Raw genomic sequence first — 14,050 nt, forward strand, 5'->3', positions numbered from 1 at the left:
GGTTTCCAGTAACAAAAAAGCGTGTTATGATCGATTAAATGAGCTGATACGTCATTGTGCCTGCTAAACACATAAAGCTGAGTGGAGTGGAGTACCGCTCCAAGATGGCCGCCCTAAATCTCGTCAGCGACAATAGGCGAGAGCGGTCCATGAGGCGTCTATGCTTATATTATGTCTATGATGGCGGCGGCTCATCTAGGCTTTTTAATCGGGCGCTGAAAACGGGATCTGAAGGGTTTTAAATGTCTGCTCAGAGGATGCTGCTTATTTACTCAAATACAAATAAAACAAAACTGCTAAAGGTGACATGATACTCGTGATTTCATTTAGTCACCTTTGACGGTTCTTTTTTATAAACAAAAGCTGTATTTATTTTTGCTCTTGTCAGTCCAGCATTGACCAGCGTTCACAGGCGAAATACCAGGCGCTGCAATTTTTTTTTTCAGAAACGTACTTCAAGCTTAATAAGATCGGCGTCATGATTTTCACTCATTTTTTTGGCGCTTTTCTGCTTCTAAAATTTTTTTTTTATTATTAAACGGTTGCCAAGTTTAAAAAATATTTATAAATTGGAATATTTTTCAAATTTAATTTCCAATAACGAATAGAATATTAGTAATAAAACGAATGAGTCTAGTAAAAATTCCACCTAAATATTTTGATTAGAATTGAACTGATGGTTCAGTTCAGGTTTTTATTTTAAGGGGAATTGGTTTGCTGGAGGCGTCGTAAGGACAAAAAACAGCAAAACCATCCACAAAAAGCATCACATTCACTCTGTTAGTACAACACAACTACAAATATTTAGAAGAAACTGGTTCAGCCAACTGTTTTTTTCATCTGTCATTCGTTTCCAGCATTGTCTCTGTTTACATTGATTGAATTATGATGAATGAATATAACACCTTGATAGAAGTTAAAAACTGCCACAAGACTTGTAGGTTAGAAAGTTTCTGTTTGTAATTAGTTTAGCAACATTGCTAATGCTAAAGGCAAACATGGCAACTAAGGCAATCCAAGTTAATGACAATTCCTGCTGTCTTTAAATTTGTAAAGATCAATTTCTAGAGTCACACTACAATAATGACAGAGTAATTTATACACAACAAATCAACTTATATAGGAGCAGTTTAAAACCAGCTCAGGATGTTATTTACATGTCAAACTACTGATATAAAATCAAGCTGTAATGAGAATAATCTCTGCTAAAACGCCGTCTGAATTCCGCATAAGTTTGTCCTTCTGTGCTTCCCATACTTTCACATGACTCCCACTGCGTGTGACTGCCCTGCATTCCTCAAGTGTCACTGTCAGCTTCACAAGTTAGTTTACGTTTACAGAAAGAGTCGCTAAGTGACATTTAAAGTTGAGAAAACTGCCCGCTCTTCTCTTTATTTTGTTTTGTTTGCGCAAACGACACCCGCGTAGAATCTGCGGGAGCGATTCTACGCATCGGATTCGCCGCTATAGCTTCTGTCAAAGTGCATCTTCAGCCTGCAGGAGGGAACCCATGATCGACCACTGAGGAAAAATTATGGCTGAGCTCAAGCCGCCAGACACAAGGAGGTAAGATCTGGTCGGATTCGTTCACGGTTTGGTTCTGATCGGACCCTTTCCAGGTCCATTTAATCTGTACAACCAACTCCGCACCTAATCTGTCCTACACATTCATCTGAACTGCTGTAACTTCCTGGCTTCGGAGCGACAGCTTACTTCTCTATGAACCCCCTCCTGCACCTTGAAAGGACTGTTTGCTGGTGTTGCAGGTGCAGATACTTCTTCCTCTATGACGGATCTAAGGTCAGAGGAGAGGGGGACCCCACCAGGGATGGCATCTGCTACTTCTACCCCGAGGAGGTGTGTCAGAAACCATAAAATACTAACAGGGTATCCGTAGGTTTCAGCAAGTCAAATTTAAGACTACTGTTTTTTTTTTTTAAATGCCACCTTGAATACATTTTAAGACGGAAAAACTACAAATTTAGTGGATGGTTAGGGGATTGTTTTGTTGCAATAAATATAAAGCATAGCAAAACCATAAAAGTTTCTGGGGTCTGTTTGTAGCTCTTGGCAGTGACTTTGTGCTTCTCATGGTTCTCTATAGCCTTAACCTCGTAGTGCCAATAACTTAAAAGTCTTCTTTTCTCTGTACAGAAATGCACCTAGTCTAGTAGGGGCTGGCAACAGCAGTAAATCAGTGGCGGAGACAGACGTCATCCAGCCAAATGGCGATAAACGTATCCACGATGGACGCAAAAAGCCAGCTAGCTAGCTAGGGTACATTAGCAGCTAGTTGGCGGTAGTTTCTACCCCGGAACGCTATGAAGATCCCTGCGCGCGACTCAGACTCTTGCCTGATACAAAAGTCTCATTAAAAATAAAACAAAACAAAAAACTATATGAGATGAAACAGTCCTGTCATGACACAATTTAAGACCTGTGATAAATGTATTTAAGGCCAACTCACTTAAGAGGTCTTAAGGTCCTCATTTTGGATGAATTTTCAGACTTTTTAAGGATGCGCAGACACTGTGATAAATAATCATCCCTTTCTAAAGGCCTTTTGTCCCTTTTGTCATCTCAGACTCCTGTGGACAAGCAGGACCTGCTGTGTGGTCAGCTTGCAGGAGTGGGCCGCTGTGTCTCTGAGCTTTCCTCCTCCGCTGTACGCATCCTGAGGCTGCGTCGCTGCAAGTTCGCCATCCGCATGAAGGATGACTTCTTCTGGGTAAGAGCTCTCCAAAGGCTGAGCTTAATCTACAGTTTTTGTTGTTTTTTTCCTTTATTGCATTACTTTTCAACCATGTATGTTTTTTTTTGTGTGTGTGTGTGTGTATGTATTCTCTCTAAGGCTCTTGGTTGTTCAATGGAAGTCCCTACTGTCAGTGTCTGTGAGCTCCTGGATCATCTCATCAACCTCTTCTGTTTCTACAACGGCTCTGTTCGCCAGAGCTATCAGGTGAGGCCGGTGTATATTAGATTTTTTTAGGAAGCATTGCAACAAAATAAATATCTAAAAAAGTGTAAAAGTTAAGGATGTGCTTATGTTTTGAAGAATAAATAAGAAATATCAGCCAGATATTTGAATCAGAAAATTTTCCCTCGACTGTCTCTCATCTGTGGAAAATGTGTTTTTTTCCAATTGATTAAATGCATTAAAAACAGAACCTGCTGTACATTTAAAAAATGTTTTATGTGAACGGAAGAGGTGAGACCTCCAGATCTTGCTGGGACATTAGTCCTTTAATCCTGGAAATGTTCATCAGGTGGTAGAAGGCCGACTTTGTAGCTGTCTTTATGCGTCTCTGGAGGTTCGGGTCTGAATCCATCACCACGCTCAGATTTTGGACCTGATCGCTTTGTTTCTAGCACAAATCTGTTTCCTTCCACTGCATGCTGTAAAGTGAAGTTGGTTTTCTCTGCAGCTCAACAGTAAGGAAACTCTGGCCGCTGAATGGGCGCGGTACCTTTCCCACGTTCTGTCTGGACCGTCCGAGTTGCACTACATCTTACAAAGCGTGAGGACCTTAGACCTGACAAACGTAAGCAAACATTGCCAGAGTTCTGCTTTCGGCTGCTTGCTTCTTATCTTGCACCGCTGATGATGAGACAGGATGTGACTCTGTGAAACAGCCCTGTGGTGTTGTCTCAACAAACTGTGCAAATCAAATATCTCCAGCTTGCATACTTACCTTGCTTACATCTTGATGCTTGTTAACATAAGCAGGATGCAGTGACTTGAAAATCATCTACATTTTCTATTGAATCAAAAATCCTTCACATTTCTTATAATGGACTTTAATGATTTAATAATTCTTAGTAAAACAAAAAAAAAAAAGAAAGAGGTTTCCATGAGACAGCACTGAAAACCAAACCAAAACCACAATCTACAATTCTCCATAAGCACTGAATTTACAAGTTTACAAGAGACATTTTAACACGGTGATATAGTTGAATTGTTTTTCAGAAAAAGTCAGATTACTTGGATTCATTACACTTTAAGTAAATGTTTTGTTTGTTTTTTTGTTTGCCATTTTGATTAATGTGGTTTGCAGATAGCGAAAACAAATTCTGTGTCTTATTTGAATGCTATACGTCACATGTGTCAAACTCAAGGCCCAGGGGCCAAATCTGGCCCGCCGTAGCTTTTTATGTGGCCCTCTAGGCTCTAAATTACATCAATAAGTCCTTCCGGTTTTTCACAAATCTGCAAAATTCACACAAAATCTACAAATCTCCACATTTCCCCACCTGATTTTTACTGCAAATTTTCTCAAAATTGGTCAAAAACATCGAGTTTAAGCGACTGCTGCCTCAGCCTTACTTGATGTCAAGTTATAATCCGTAATTGATATGGGGAGTAATAAGAAGTTACATTTATACATTAGCACAAATATCATAAAAATTTCTCACAAACATCTAAATTGGCACCATAAAATCTACTATTTTGATTGCAAAACCCCCACTAAAACAAGGACCACTTTAATTGGTTTTATCAATATATTCTGGCACAACAGGTCCTTCAAGAGCATCTGGTTTTGATATGGCCCAAAATTAAAATGAGTTTGACTCCTCTGCTGTATGTGATTGATTAAACAAAAAAAAAGTATATTTTAAAGAGAAATATCATTCTTCTGAAAAACATGTTCATTTCTGTACACTGAATAACTAGTTGCGGCTCCTTTTCATTCAGTTTGTATTCAGCCCCCATCTGGGTCAGTACTTTATAGAGCCATATTCAAGTCGTCTGTGGTGTGTCTCTGTCAGTTTTGTGTTTCTGAAAACAGACGCACCATGAACTCTTAGAAAAGAAAATATCATGCCGTTTTCCATACCATACTCTGTTTAAAAAATTTAAAATCGCTTTTCTTCCACTTCACAATGAGGTTTATTTTTGTAGCTGATCCCATCTGGGTAGTTTTCTTCCTGCAGGGCCTGAAATGTAACTATTTTCACGGTTTTCCTCAGGTTGACCCACTTCTTCTCCTCAAAGCTGCCCTCATTCTCCAGGCGTGCCAGCGCTGCCCCCTGGTGTTAGCAGGCTGTGTTCTTTTTAGAGGGAGGTGAGCTGACGTTTTAAGAGGGCAAACCTGATATTTGTTGTCTTTTTTACATATATCTAACTTTTTATTCATCTCTTCAAGAGTTGTCAGCACACAGATGCCTCCACAGCTAACAATCAAGGTCATGGTTCATGAGAGTGAAACGTACACCAAGGTAGGAAATATTGTGTTCAAATGTTGCCACAATCAAGTGACACTAAATACAGTATTAGAATAGTTGGAGAGCCTTTGGAAGAACAAAGAAACATACAGGTAGAACTTAGCATATTATTTCCCTCATTCATCTGTTAAGATACTAAATGTATGGTCCATCAAACATTACTAAGCCAGTGGAGCAATCCCAAACCAAAACATTTCTACCATCATGCTTAACAGCAGTTTCTCCCTCTGAAATCTATCAGTCTTTTTTCTTTATGTGGCCAAAACAAATCTGGATCTTCTGTTTACAGAACATGAATTTAAATATCCAGATCTTTGACTTTTGTGTCGTATTACATTGTAATATTCTAGGCTCTCTCCTAAAAGGTTTTTCTAACACTGGATTAGTGTACGTCAAAAATGTTTCACAATGTTTCTTACAGCAGAACATGTACAATAGCTGTTTCTATCCACTCTAAAGATTGAAAGACAGATAATTGTTGCTCATTTAGCAGAAGTTAGACATGTGAGGGCGTAGATGATCATGGTTTTTGGTAGTCCGTCTTAAAATCAATATTTCATGTTTTGCTTCGCAGTAACGAGGCTGTTTGGCTCTGTTGATTTGATGGCAGCCCCTTAGGGACAAGTAGATGGAAGGCAAAGTGCTAGATTTGTTTTTCGTAATGCTTTCTGCTGTCTTGGCGTCGAACAATTTCGGATTCTGACAGTAAAACAACCACGAGAAAGCAACTATTATTCCTATAACAGATTTATAACATGCATTTACCATTTAAATTTTAGTAGTGTTGTATATTTATCTGATATCTTAACAGCATGTGGTTGCAAGGCATTTCTCCAATATTTTATTCTCTCGTTACTCTGGTACTTTGTTTTTAAGTTTTTAGAAAATAACTGTACAACATTTTGGTATCTTAATACGAGTAACTAGCCCATGTTTATTACTGTCCTTTGTATATTTTTGCTCTGTCATGGAAGCTGGTTTAGTACTAAACCTGGTTGGGTTTAGTATTTTGCCATAACTAAAGTTTTATTTTTAAAAATATGTTGTGACAATAATGTACAAATTAGATTTGGACAGACAGACATATTTTTGCTGATATTGGGTTCATTTGAATGTCTAAAGAATTGGCTTGGTTTTTGCCAGATCTTTAAAGAATAATTTAAAACATTAAATGTTAAAACTTATTTTAGTTGACAACATAGAAACTAAAAATCTCTTTACAGTTTGCAGTTTTTATTCATAAACGTTTTTTTTAAATAATTATTGTAGATTTAATCTGCTAGCATACCATGTGTCTAGCTAAGCTAGGCTAAACAGCTAGCTTAGTGGCTTTTAGCCTCTCAACAGATGCTCATTTTATCTGTGGTTATATTAAAGAATTCAGTTGAAAACCAAACTGTCATATTAGTAAGAAATCAAGCTACTGTTATTTACTTTATTTTATGAAGACACAGAGGTCGAGTGGAACGAGCAAGCCGCCATCAGACGGCGAGCCGGTTAGCTCCACTGCTGTGTTCCTGACGCCCTCTGAGCTTCAGTACCTGCAATCTGCTCCTGTCGACAAAATATCCAGGTAGTGTTTTCCTTTCTTGTCTCATGACATGTTTTCAAGAATCTCAGATTAGAGTAGAATTATCAATTTATGCCCTGTCAGTGTAATTTTAGATTCCAACTCAAATTCAGATTTGTTCATTGATCGTAATCAATGTCCGTGTTATCGAGGATTATGAGACTATTTTGTTTCTCTATCCACTAAATAAATATGATCTTGCTAATGCAAATTATAATTAGTTTTGAACTGATGATGGTAGGATTAATACAACCTTTAGAGAATAGCTCCATGTTTTTTCTCCCCAAAAATGACTTTTATATTAATAAAGATCTAAAATGATCATTACAGCTCATCTGATGTGGACCAATATATACATATCAAAAAACTGGTCACTCAGAGAAAATTGTTGCCCTGGGCTACTGCCCCATAAGCCGTTTCTAAAGTCTGGCTTGAAACTTGAAGCCATGTCGCTCATACCTCACCTTTGAACACATTAGATTTAGTCAGACGTCTTAAAAAGAGAGCTTTGATGGTTCGGTTTTCTTCCATCCAGTTCCCACTCTGCTCCGGAGAAAGAAGCTCCCCCAAAGAAGACCAGGCTTTCCAGAACGTTATCGGACACCCCGTCCTCAGAGTCGACACCGTCTCGTCCAGCATCCTGTCAGTCCCCTCAGAAGCCGTCCTTCAGCTCGCGCACGTCGGGTTCCGAAGACTCCGTGTTTAGTCTGGCTCCGTCACAGGGTTCTTCTGCAGATTCCCCCAACCCGTCTCCTCTGTCACCGATCCGCCATTTTTCTAATGGAGAGAACGCTGATCAAGCGGAGGAAAGAACACTGGACGAGTCGCACTATCACAGTCTTCACAGCGACGGAGGTGGAGTTAGCCAGATGCCCAGCGAAGGAGATGGCTCAGCCTTCGAGGGATCCCTCCATCTTAACAGCGGTGCCACCAGCAGGACAACTGATTGCGGGAACGTGGCGTCTCGTGACGAAAAAACAGCGGCGGGAGAGGGCGGAGTCTGCTGCAGGAAGGCCAAAGGTCACAAGGCGGAGACGAGGCAGCCTCCCTCTGGCTCCTGCTCTTTCAACAGCCTGGAGGAGAGTCCTCTGGTTCCCATGGCGCTGTACGTGCACCGGGTCAACAGCCTGGTGCTGGCTCTGCTGGTGGAGCCTCGTTTCATGGGCGACTCTGCCTCCATGGAGGAAGTGGTGAGGAAAACGACTTCTGTACGTAGACTGCATTCTCAAGCTTTTCCTGACATTACGCTGACCCTGTCTTTGTGGCCCGTGTCCAGAACCACAGCAGCCTGGCTTCGCTCAACGGACTGGAGGCCCACCTCAGGGCCATATCTCCGGTGGCCCCAGGTGCAGCGGGGCCGTACTTATTCGCCCATTACGACTCCGTCCAGAGCACTCTGACAAGTAAGACATGTGCTCCCATCTTCCCGGTTTGAACTTTTTCTGCCAGAGCGAGCACAAGCCAGGATCTGAGGAGGGACTCTTGTCTTTGAATGAGCTAATGGCTAATTAGTAAAACTGTGATCAGCATTCCTTTGTGCAGCAGACATGCTCAGGCCCGGTTAATGGTCCTGTGTCATTGTGTGTCTCTGCAGCCAACGTGTCTGGCCGACCAGGGGGAGTCCCGGAGCATCCCTTTGTCCGAGCCACATCGCTTCTCCACTCGCATTTCTTTGACACTGAGACTCTGCAGGAGGCTATTATCAGGTCAGCACGGCTGAGGACGGGGGAGGGGAGTTTTTTTTTTTTGTCAGGTTCTCCATGTTTAACATTCGTGATGATTAATGGGAGCATCATGTGAAATTGCCTTCTTTGAGCTTTACACTGTGTTATAATGTTCTTCCTTCATCAGCTGGAGTGTTACTTTGATTCATTAAGGCATGTTTGAGAAATCTTTTAATCTCCAGGGCAACCATTCAGTTGTGTAAAACGCCCGAGTGGATCTAGCGCCACCTTCCAGGTGCAGCTCCTCCTCAGAGCTGCAGTTTCCAAGCTGCCGTCTTACGGCACTCTCCCCCACTCAGCTCCTTCAGACTAGCCAGCAACAATTAGCAAACACCTGGTGAAACTCCAGCTGCTGAAGGAGTAGCTCATTATAGGAGCTACTAAGCAGTGAAACGCTGGTAGAAACGTTGTTAAAGGGTTAATAGAGGAGCCATGTTTTGATGACCTCCTGAAGGCTATTCTGAAAGAGCAGGAGTTTTTAAAGAGACGGAGGCCCAATTTCAAGGCGCTGAATTACAAAGTAACATTTCTTTTAAGTCATATTTGATATATGGAGCATTTTTATCACAACATAGCTGCTTAATTGTGCTATAAAATGGCACTTATGTGCCTGGAAAATACATAATACTGACCCTTTACATTTAAAGTTGCAAGCAGTTGCTTTTCTTCTATATGCCGAGGGTTTCATTGGTTCTTGTGCTCATCGTCGCCACAGGAGCGCCGGCACAGCTGTGTACGGCACCCGCAGCGTGGCGCAGGAGACCTACTTCCAGCAGCATTGGGGAACCATGAGGAACTCGGGCATTCCCAACCAGCAGGACAGCGCCTTCTCGCTGCCCAGCAAGGCCCGGCACAGACTCCTCAAACACGGGGTCAACCTGCTGTGACCCCATGGACGGCAGGATTCAGAACTCCATTTAACAAACAAATAAACTGGAAACAAAAAAACGCTTAAGGATTTTGATCAAGCTTTTGAACTTGATAAAAATTATACTTTTGTTCCTGCTGAATTTCACCCGAACACACTGACTGTTCTACGGTAAGACGTACTTTGTTTCGAAACGTTATTACTGCCTTAAATATTTAAACAGGTAAGCTAACAGTGCCTTTTTTCCACATGGCAATCTATAATGGTATCTAGATTGCTATGCAGGTTTACCGCTGCTGTTTAGATCAAAGCATAGTGGGGTTTTAAAATGGCCTAGTCAAAGTCTGGCCTGGAAGACGTCGTAAAATGTTCAGTCTTAAGATGTACAAAACTGGAAGAGACATTCCCCTTAATACCTGGAGCAAATGCTCTCCAGATTTTTGTTAAAATAATAATTTTTCTCCTACTTTGTAAACGTCTTATTGGTTCATTGTGACAAAACGTGACAAAGGTCAAGAGGTGTGAATACTTTTGCAAGTCGCTATCGACTTTTAGTCCCAGTTTGGATAATTCATACATCGTTGTACTGTAGTATAGTCTCATGTGGGCTTAGTACACGTAAGCTCTTGTAGAACTTGATTACACACTGTACACACTGTGCTCCATTGTTATGCTGGTGATACTTTCTGTTTTGCTCCTGTATTTTCTTTTTCTTCTCACAAGATAAAAAGCAACGGTATATTTATAGCCTCGACTCGATCGCGTTGCTTTAACGAATATCACACATTTGTGTTTACTGGTAATAAAAACATCAAATATTTCTCGCTGTTTTTATTTAAGTGACATACTGTGATCTGTCAATCCCCTGGAGGAGTTAGTTGCAGTAAATGACAGACTTCAGGCTTTGTGTGAGGAGCTTTTGTCTCTTCGTGTTGAAAGCTGCAGGGACTGGCATGTGACCCCCAAATTTTACCCCCATTTTTTTTCCCTCCTCGTTTATTGTCCCAAAGGACTCTTTAAAAAAAAAAAAAAAAAAAAAAAGCAGCAGCATGTGCAATAACCAAACACTGATGTGTGAATTTACTTTTTCCCCCCTGCTTTCAGTCCCAGTTCAGTGTCGGTGTTTTAATGTGCCGTAAATAAGCCTGCTCCAAGCGCGGACTGATTAGGGTCATTAGCTGATTGGCTGAATTTGAATGGACCCGGTCGACGCGCTTCGGGGCGCCTCATTATGCAGGCGCATTAGAAGAAAGCAGTGGGGGTCAAATGAGTAGTTAAGGCGCAGGGACAAAAAGAGAAAGAGAGAGAGAGAGGGGCAGGCATCGTGAGGAGGGTCGGGATTCAAATTCTAAGTAACGAGCTGCAGCCATTGTCAGTGGGGTATATAGCGCGGGGGAGAGAAGTCACGGTTCAAAATAAAAAAGCGCAGAGAATTTAGGGTGTCATCATGGCCGCTTTGAGCTGCATGTGGATTATTTCTGTTATTATCTTACTCACAAGCGATGCTGGAGCTTTAGGTCGCGCAGTGGACTCCTTCGGCTTTCTGCTACAGTCTCCGCGAGCCCGAGATGGACCATTTGGAGAGATTTTACGCACGGACGGAGTGAGGCGGTGGAGGCGCGGGGTGGCCGCTGAGGCGCACGGGGAGCGCTGTGCCGAGCTGGGAGCCGCCTGGCTGGAAAACACGCGGCCGGCTCCCGAGCGCGGAAGCACCGTGCTGCAGCTGCGCGTGCGGCCCTTTTCCCCTGGACCATCTCGAGGTTTGGTTTTTCCCGGGAAGTCGCTTTTCACCTTCATCCGGCGCGTTTACCGCTGCTGTCAGGAGAGAGTGGGCTGCAGGAGTGTCAAGGGGATTCAAGGCAGACTGAGAGGAGGTGAGGAAACACGGTCAGCGATCCTATAAATACTTCCGGTTCTTGCCTATAGTTGGACACAAACAATTTAGAGAGACGAGGTAATCTGGTTTAGACCGTTGAAGGAGTACCAGGAGAGAACCCAAGCATGCACAGGGAGAACATGCAAGCTCCGCTGGACCTTCCTCCTGCCAGGAAGCTGCTCCGCTGTGCAGTCCTGTCCGGAAATTTTATGTAAGACTAAATGATAAAAGAAATGGCAACGGTGAGGTGCCTCCACTAAAGTTTTTAATTTTCTTTTGACAGAACTTCAAATTAAGGTCTGTTGAGTAGCAATAGTAAAAAATAAAAAAAAAATCTTCCGGTCTATCCTAAAACAACAAACATTTAATTTGTTAGCACATGTTTTATTACATGTGATTTAGAAATGCTGCAGCTTTCCTCATTTTTGACCCAAGTTTGTGAACCTGGGTTCAGGCTGAGAGCGAGTGACATTTAGGAAGTTTAAAAATAAATAACAGATATTTAAATAAATGAAACACAATAACATGAACTGTACTTCCTGTAGTCTGTAACTGCAATGCAGGATTTAGTCAAGACTGACTGAAACAGGAATTTAGTTATTTTATTGCTTACTTTATGGAGTACACACACTCCAAAGTACATCTAATTTGCATATCCTACACTAATAAAAATGCAGCAATACCAAAACTCCACATTTCATATGAGCCTTTGAGTTTTATATAAGGTGTTGGAGTGTTTGTGCGACATGTGTTCATTGCAAAAGGATCCTAAATCTTTGGGCCTCCACCCCCCAAACCTTGCAGCCCTGGGCTAGTGCCATAAGATCTGACCCAGTTTTCAATCCTAACATTAGAAATGCAAATGTGGTCATTTTTAGGTCTAGCTGAGAACCACACTGACAGTGTTACAGTCAGGAGTTTTTTTTAATGCAAAATTGTAACGCATCATTTTATACCAAGCTTAAGTGCATGACAAGACTCCAGAGAGGCTTTTGTGAAAGAGGAAATGATGCGTAGGAAACACATGTGAGAAACACGCAGGCCGAACAATGGTGAGCTCATAAATGCCACAAGTTGTTTTTGAGAAAGAAGAATCAAACGTGAAGCGGCGTTCTGGACGTTGAGGCCGTGATCACTGCTGCTGAGACGACGACTATGTCATCGGCATACAGAGGAATCCAGCCGGGTCTAATGCTCTCCATAAATTATTCAGGTTTCCAGTAGATTAACAAGGACGTTAAAACATCAACACATGGTGCAGTCATTTTCCCTCTGCTTAATTAACATAATTAGAGAGATAATCAATTGTATATAATTTGAAAAGAATAGAAATTGTGATGAGTAAAAATTTGATGCGTAAATATGCATAATGTGAGACATATTTGGATTCTTTAACCTTTTATTTGCTCGAAATAAACATTTCATTTCAGACAGAATGAAGTTGATAGAAATATTTATTCCTGAGTTTCTTCTGCTTTTATTTTGTGGATCGGAAGCTGAAAATCGTGGGAATTCGTGGTTTGGGTTTTTGAAAATCCTTTCAACGTTGTGATTATTCCTGCTGCACATTTTCCTACCACACTTTTCCTTTGTAATGAAAATCCTGGACTGAATGCTCTGCTCCCTCCCCCTCCAGCTGCAGGTGTGGAGTTCGTCCTCACCAGGGAGATCTTGGCGACGACGGTCTCCAGAGCTGAACTTCATCTCCAACTCTCCAACCCGCTGGGTCTCGACATCAGCCCAGTCATCCCCTTCATGGCGAAGAGGAATTTACCGACGAGGTAAGAAAAGAAAAAAGAAAGACTTTTCCTGTTTTAGATGAGATGTCACACCTTTAGGAACAAACTGATCCTGGATGCAACGTTTCTTTGCGTTGCAGGTACAGCGTAGCGTCACGTGGTGATGCAGTGGAGCTGCGAGTGGAGCTCCTGTTCCTCCTCCGGCTCCTGCAGGAGGCGGCCGGCAACGGAGGCCGAAGTCGTAGCTTGGTAAACGCGCAGCTGGGGAGACTGCTGTCCAGCGAGGACAAAAAGACGTCTTTAGGAATTGTGCAGGACGCCGACGGAGAAGCGTGGCACGATAGGAACCATAGCAGAAGTTTGGCTTGGGACGTGGGCCTGGTTCTGGGCTGCAGCCGGGCCGGATCGGGGGTCCCCTGTGAAAGTGGGGGTGTTCATCTCTCAGACGCTCCTTTCATGGCTCTGTTTTACACATGAAGATGGGACTTTTCAGTGTGGAGGCATTTCATCCATCAGGAAAGCTAAAAACTTTAACAGTATTATGCACTTTGATGTCAAGTTTTATAATTTATATTGGTTTTGCATGCTAAATATATAACTATTTTATGTAAATATTTTGTTCTATAAGGTGATAAAAGGTTCTGGAAAAATGATGTGTGGTCTTCTTGGTTACCAGATGTGTTTCAGTCCACATTGTTCAGCTTATTCAAGATATCAGCTTCTGATTAAAGTCTTGTGGGAAAATGTGGTGAGGACACCTGAACAAACGCAGCGTGGGAACAGGAGCTGCGACCTCGACAACCTCAGCTAAATTCATGTTACTCTGAAGAAGAAAAAAGATCCAACGATAATATTTACACTTGAATCTCCATAAGTTGGTATATTATTGGAAAACCAAATTCATTTCAGTACTTAACAAAAAAAGTGAGACTATTACAATTTTGATTACACAATTGTATATTAGAATTATTTTGTAAACCATAAAAGTAGCATTTCACTTCTGAAATGACTATTCAAGGGTTTTTGAGGCTCCATACACACCGTTTTTCC

General features: G+C 41.9%; 2 protein-coding genes across 2 annotated transcripts; both read left to right on the plus strand.

Moving 5' to 3' along the window:
• Nucleotides 1–724: 724 nt before the first annotated feature.
• Nucleotides 725–10,205, plus strand: hps4 (HPS4 biogenesis of lysosomal organelles complex 3 subunit 2). The gene is made up of 12 exons (XM_008417554.2): nucleotides 725–1,566; nucleotides 1,767–1,857; nucleotides 2,585–2,728; nucleotides 2,852–2,959; nucleotides 3,426–3,542; nucleotides 4,969–5,063; nucleotides 5,145–5,217; nucleotides 6,672–6,796; nucleotides 7,329–7,983; nucleotides 8,070–8,196; nucleotides 8,388–8,499; nucleotides 9,233–10,205. Exons 1-12 carry the CDS (start codon nucleotides 1,535–1,537, stop codon nucleotides 9,402–9,404), a joined length of 1,851 nt encoding a protein of 616 aa, XP_008415776.1. The 5' UTR covers nucleotides 725–1,534; the 3' UTR covers nucleotides 9,405–10,205.
• A 447-nt stretch (nucleotides 10,206–10,652) lies between these two features.
• On the plus strand, nucleotides 10,653–13,741 carry LOC103469695 (uncharacterized). The gene is made up of 3 exons (XM_008417552.2): nucleotides 10,653–11,259; nucleotides 12,898–13,042; nucleotides 13,141–13,741. The coding sequence occupies exons 1-3, from the start codon at nucleotides 10,833–10,835 to the stop codon at nucleotides 13,475–13,477; spliced, it is 909 nt and encodes a 302-aa protein (XP_008415774.1). The 5' UTR covers nucleotides 10,653–10,832; the 3' UTR covers nucleotides 13,478–13,741.
• The last annotated feature ends 309 nt before the right edge of the window (nucleotides 13,742–14,050 follow it).

This window comes from Poecilia reticulata, linkage group LG9 (genome assembly GCF_000633615.1).
Source record: "Poecilia reticulata strain Guanapo linkage group LG9, Guppy_female_1.0+MT, whole genome shotgun sequence".
NCBI classification, from domain to species: Eukaryota; Metazoa; Chordata; class Actinopteri; order Cyprinodontiformes; family Poeciliidae; genus Poecilia; species Poecilia reticulata.

Bases quoted from the DNA above. Each gene is read 5' to 3' on its own strand.
- hps4 (XM_008417554.2), top strand. From the start codon at position 1,535: ATGGCTGAGCTCAAGCCGCCAGACACAAGGAG. The intron at 5,218-6,671 runs GTAGGAAATATT...TATTTTATGAAG, and splicing joins AGAGTGAAACGTACACCAAG to ACACAGAGGTCGAGTGGAAC. The intron at 7,984-8,069 runs GTGAGGAAAACG...GCCCGTGTCCAG, and splicing joins CTGCCTCCATGGAGGAAGTG to AACCACAGCAGCCTGGCTTC.
- LOC103469695 (XM_008417552.2), top strand. From the start codon at position 10,833: ATGGCCGCTTTGAGCTGCATGTGGATTATTTCTGTTATTATCTTACTC. The intron at 11,260-12,897 runs GTGAGGAAACAC...CTCCCCCTCCAG, and splicing joins TCAAGGCAGACTGAGAGGAG to CTGCAGGTGTGGAGTTCGTC. The intron at 13,043-13,140 runs GTAAGAAAAGAA...TTTGCGTTGCAG, and splicing joins AAGAGGAATTTACCGACGAG to GTACAGCGTAGCGTCACGTG.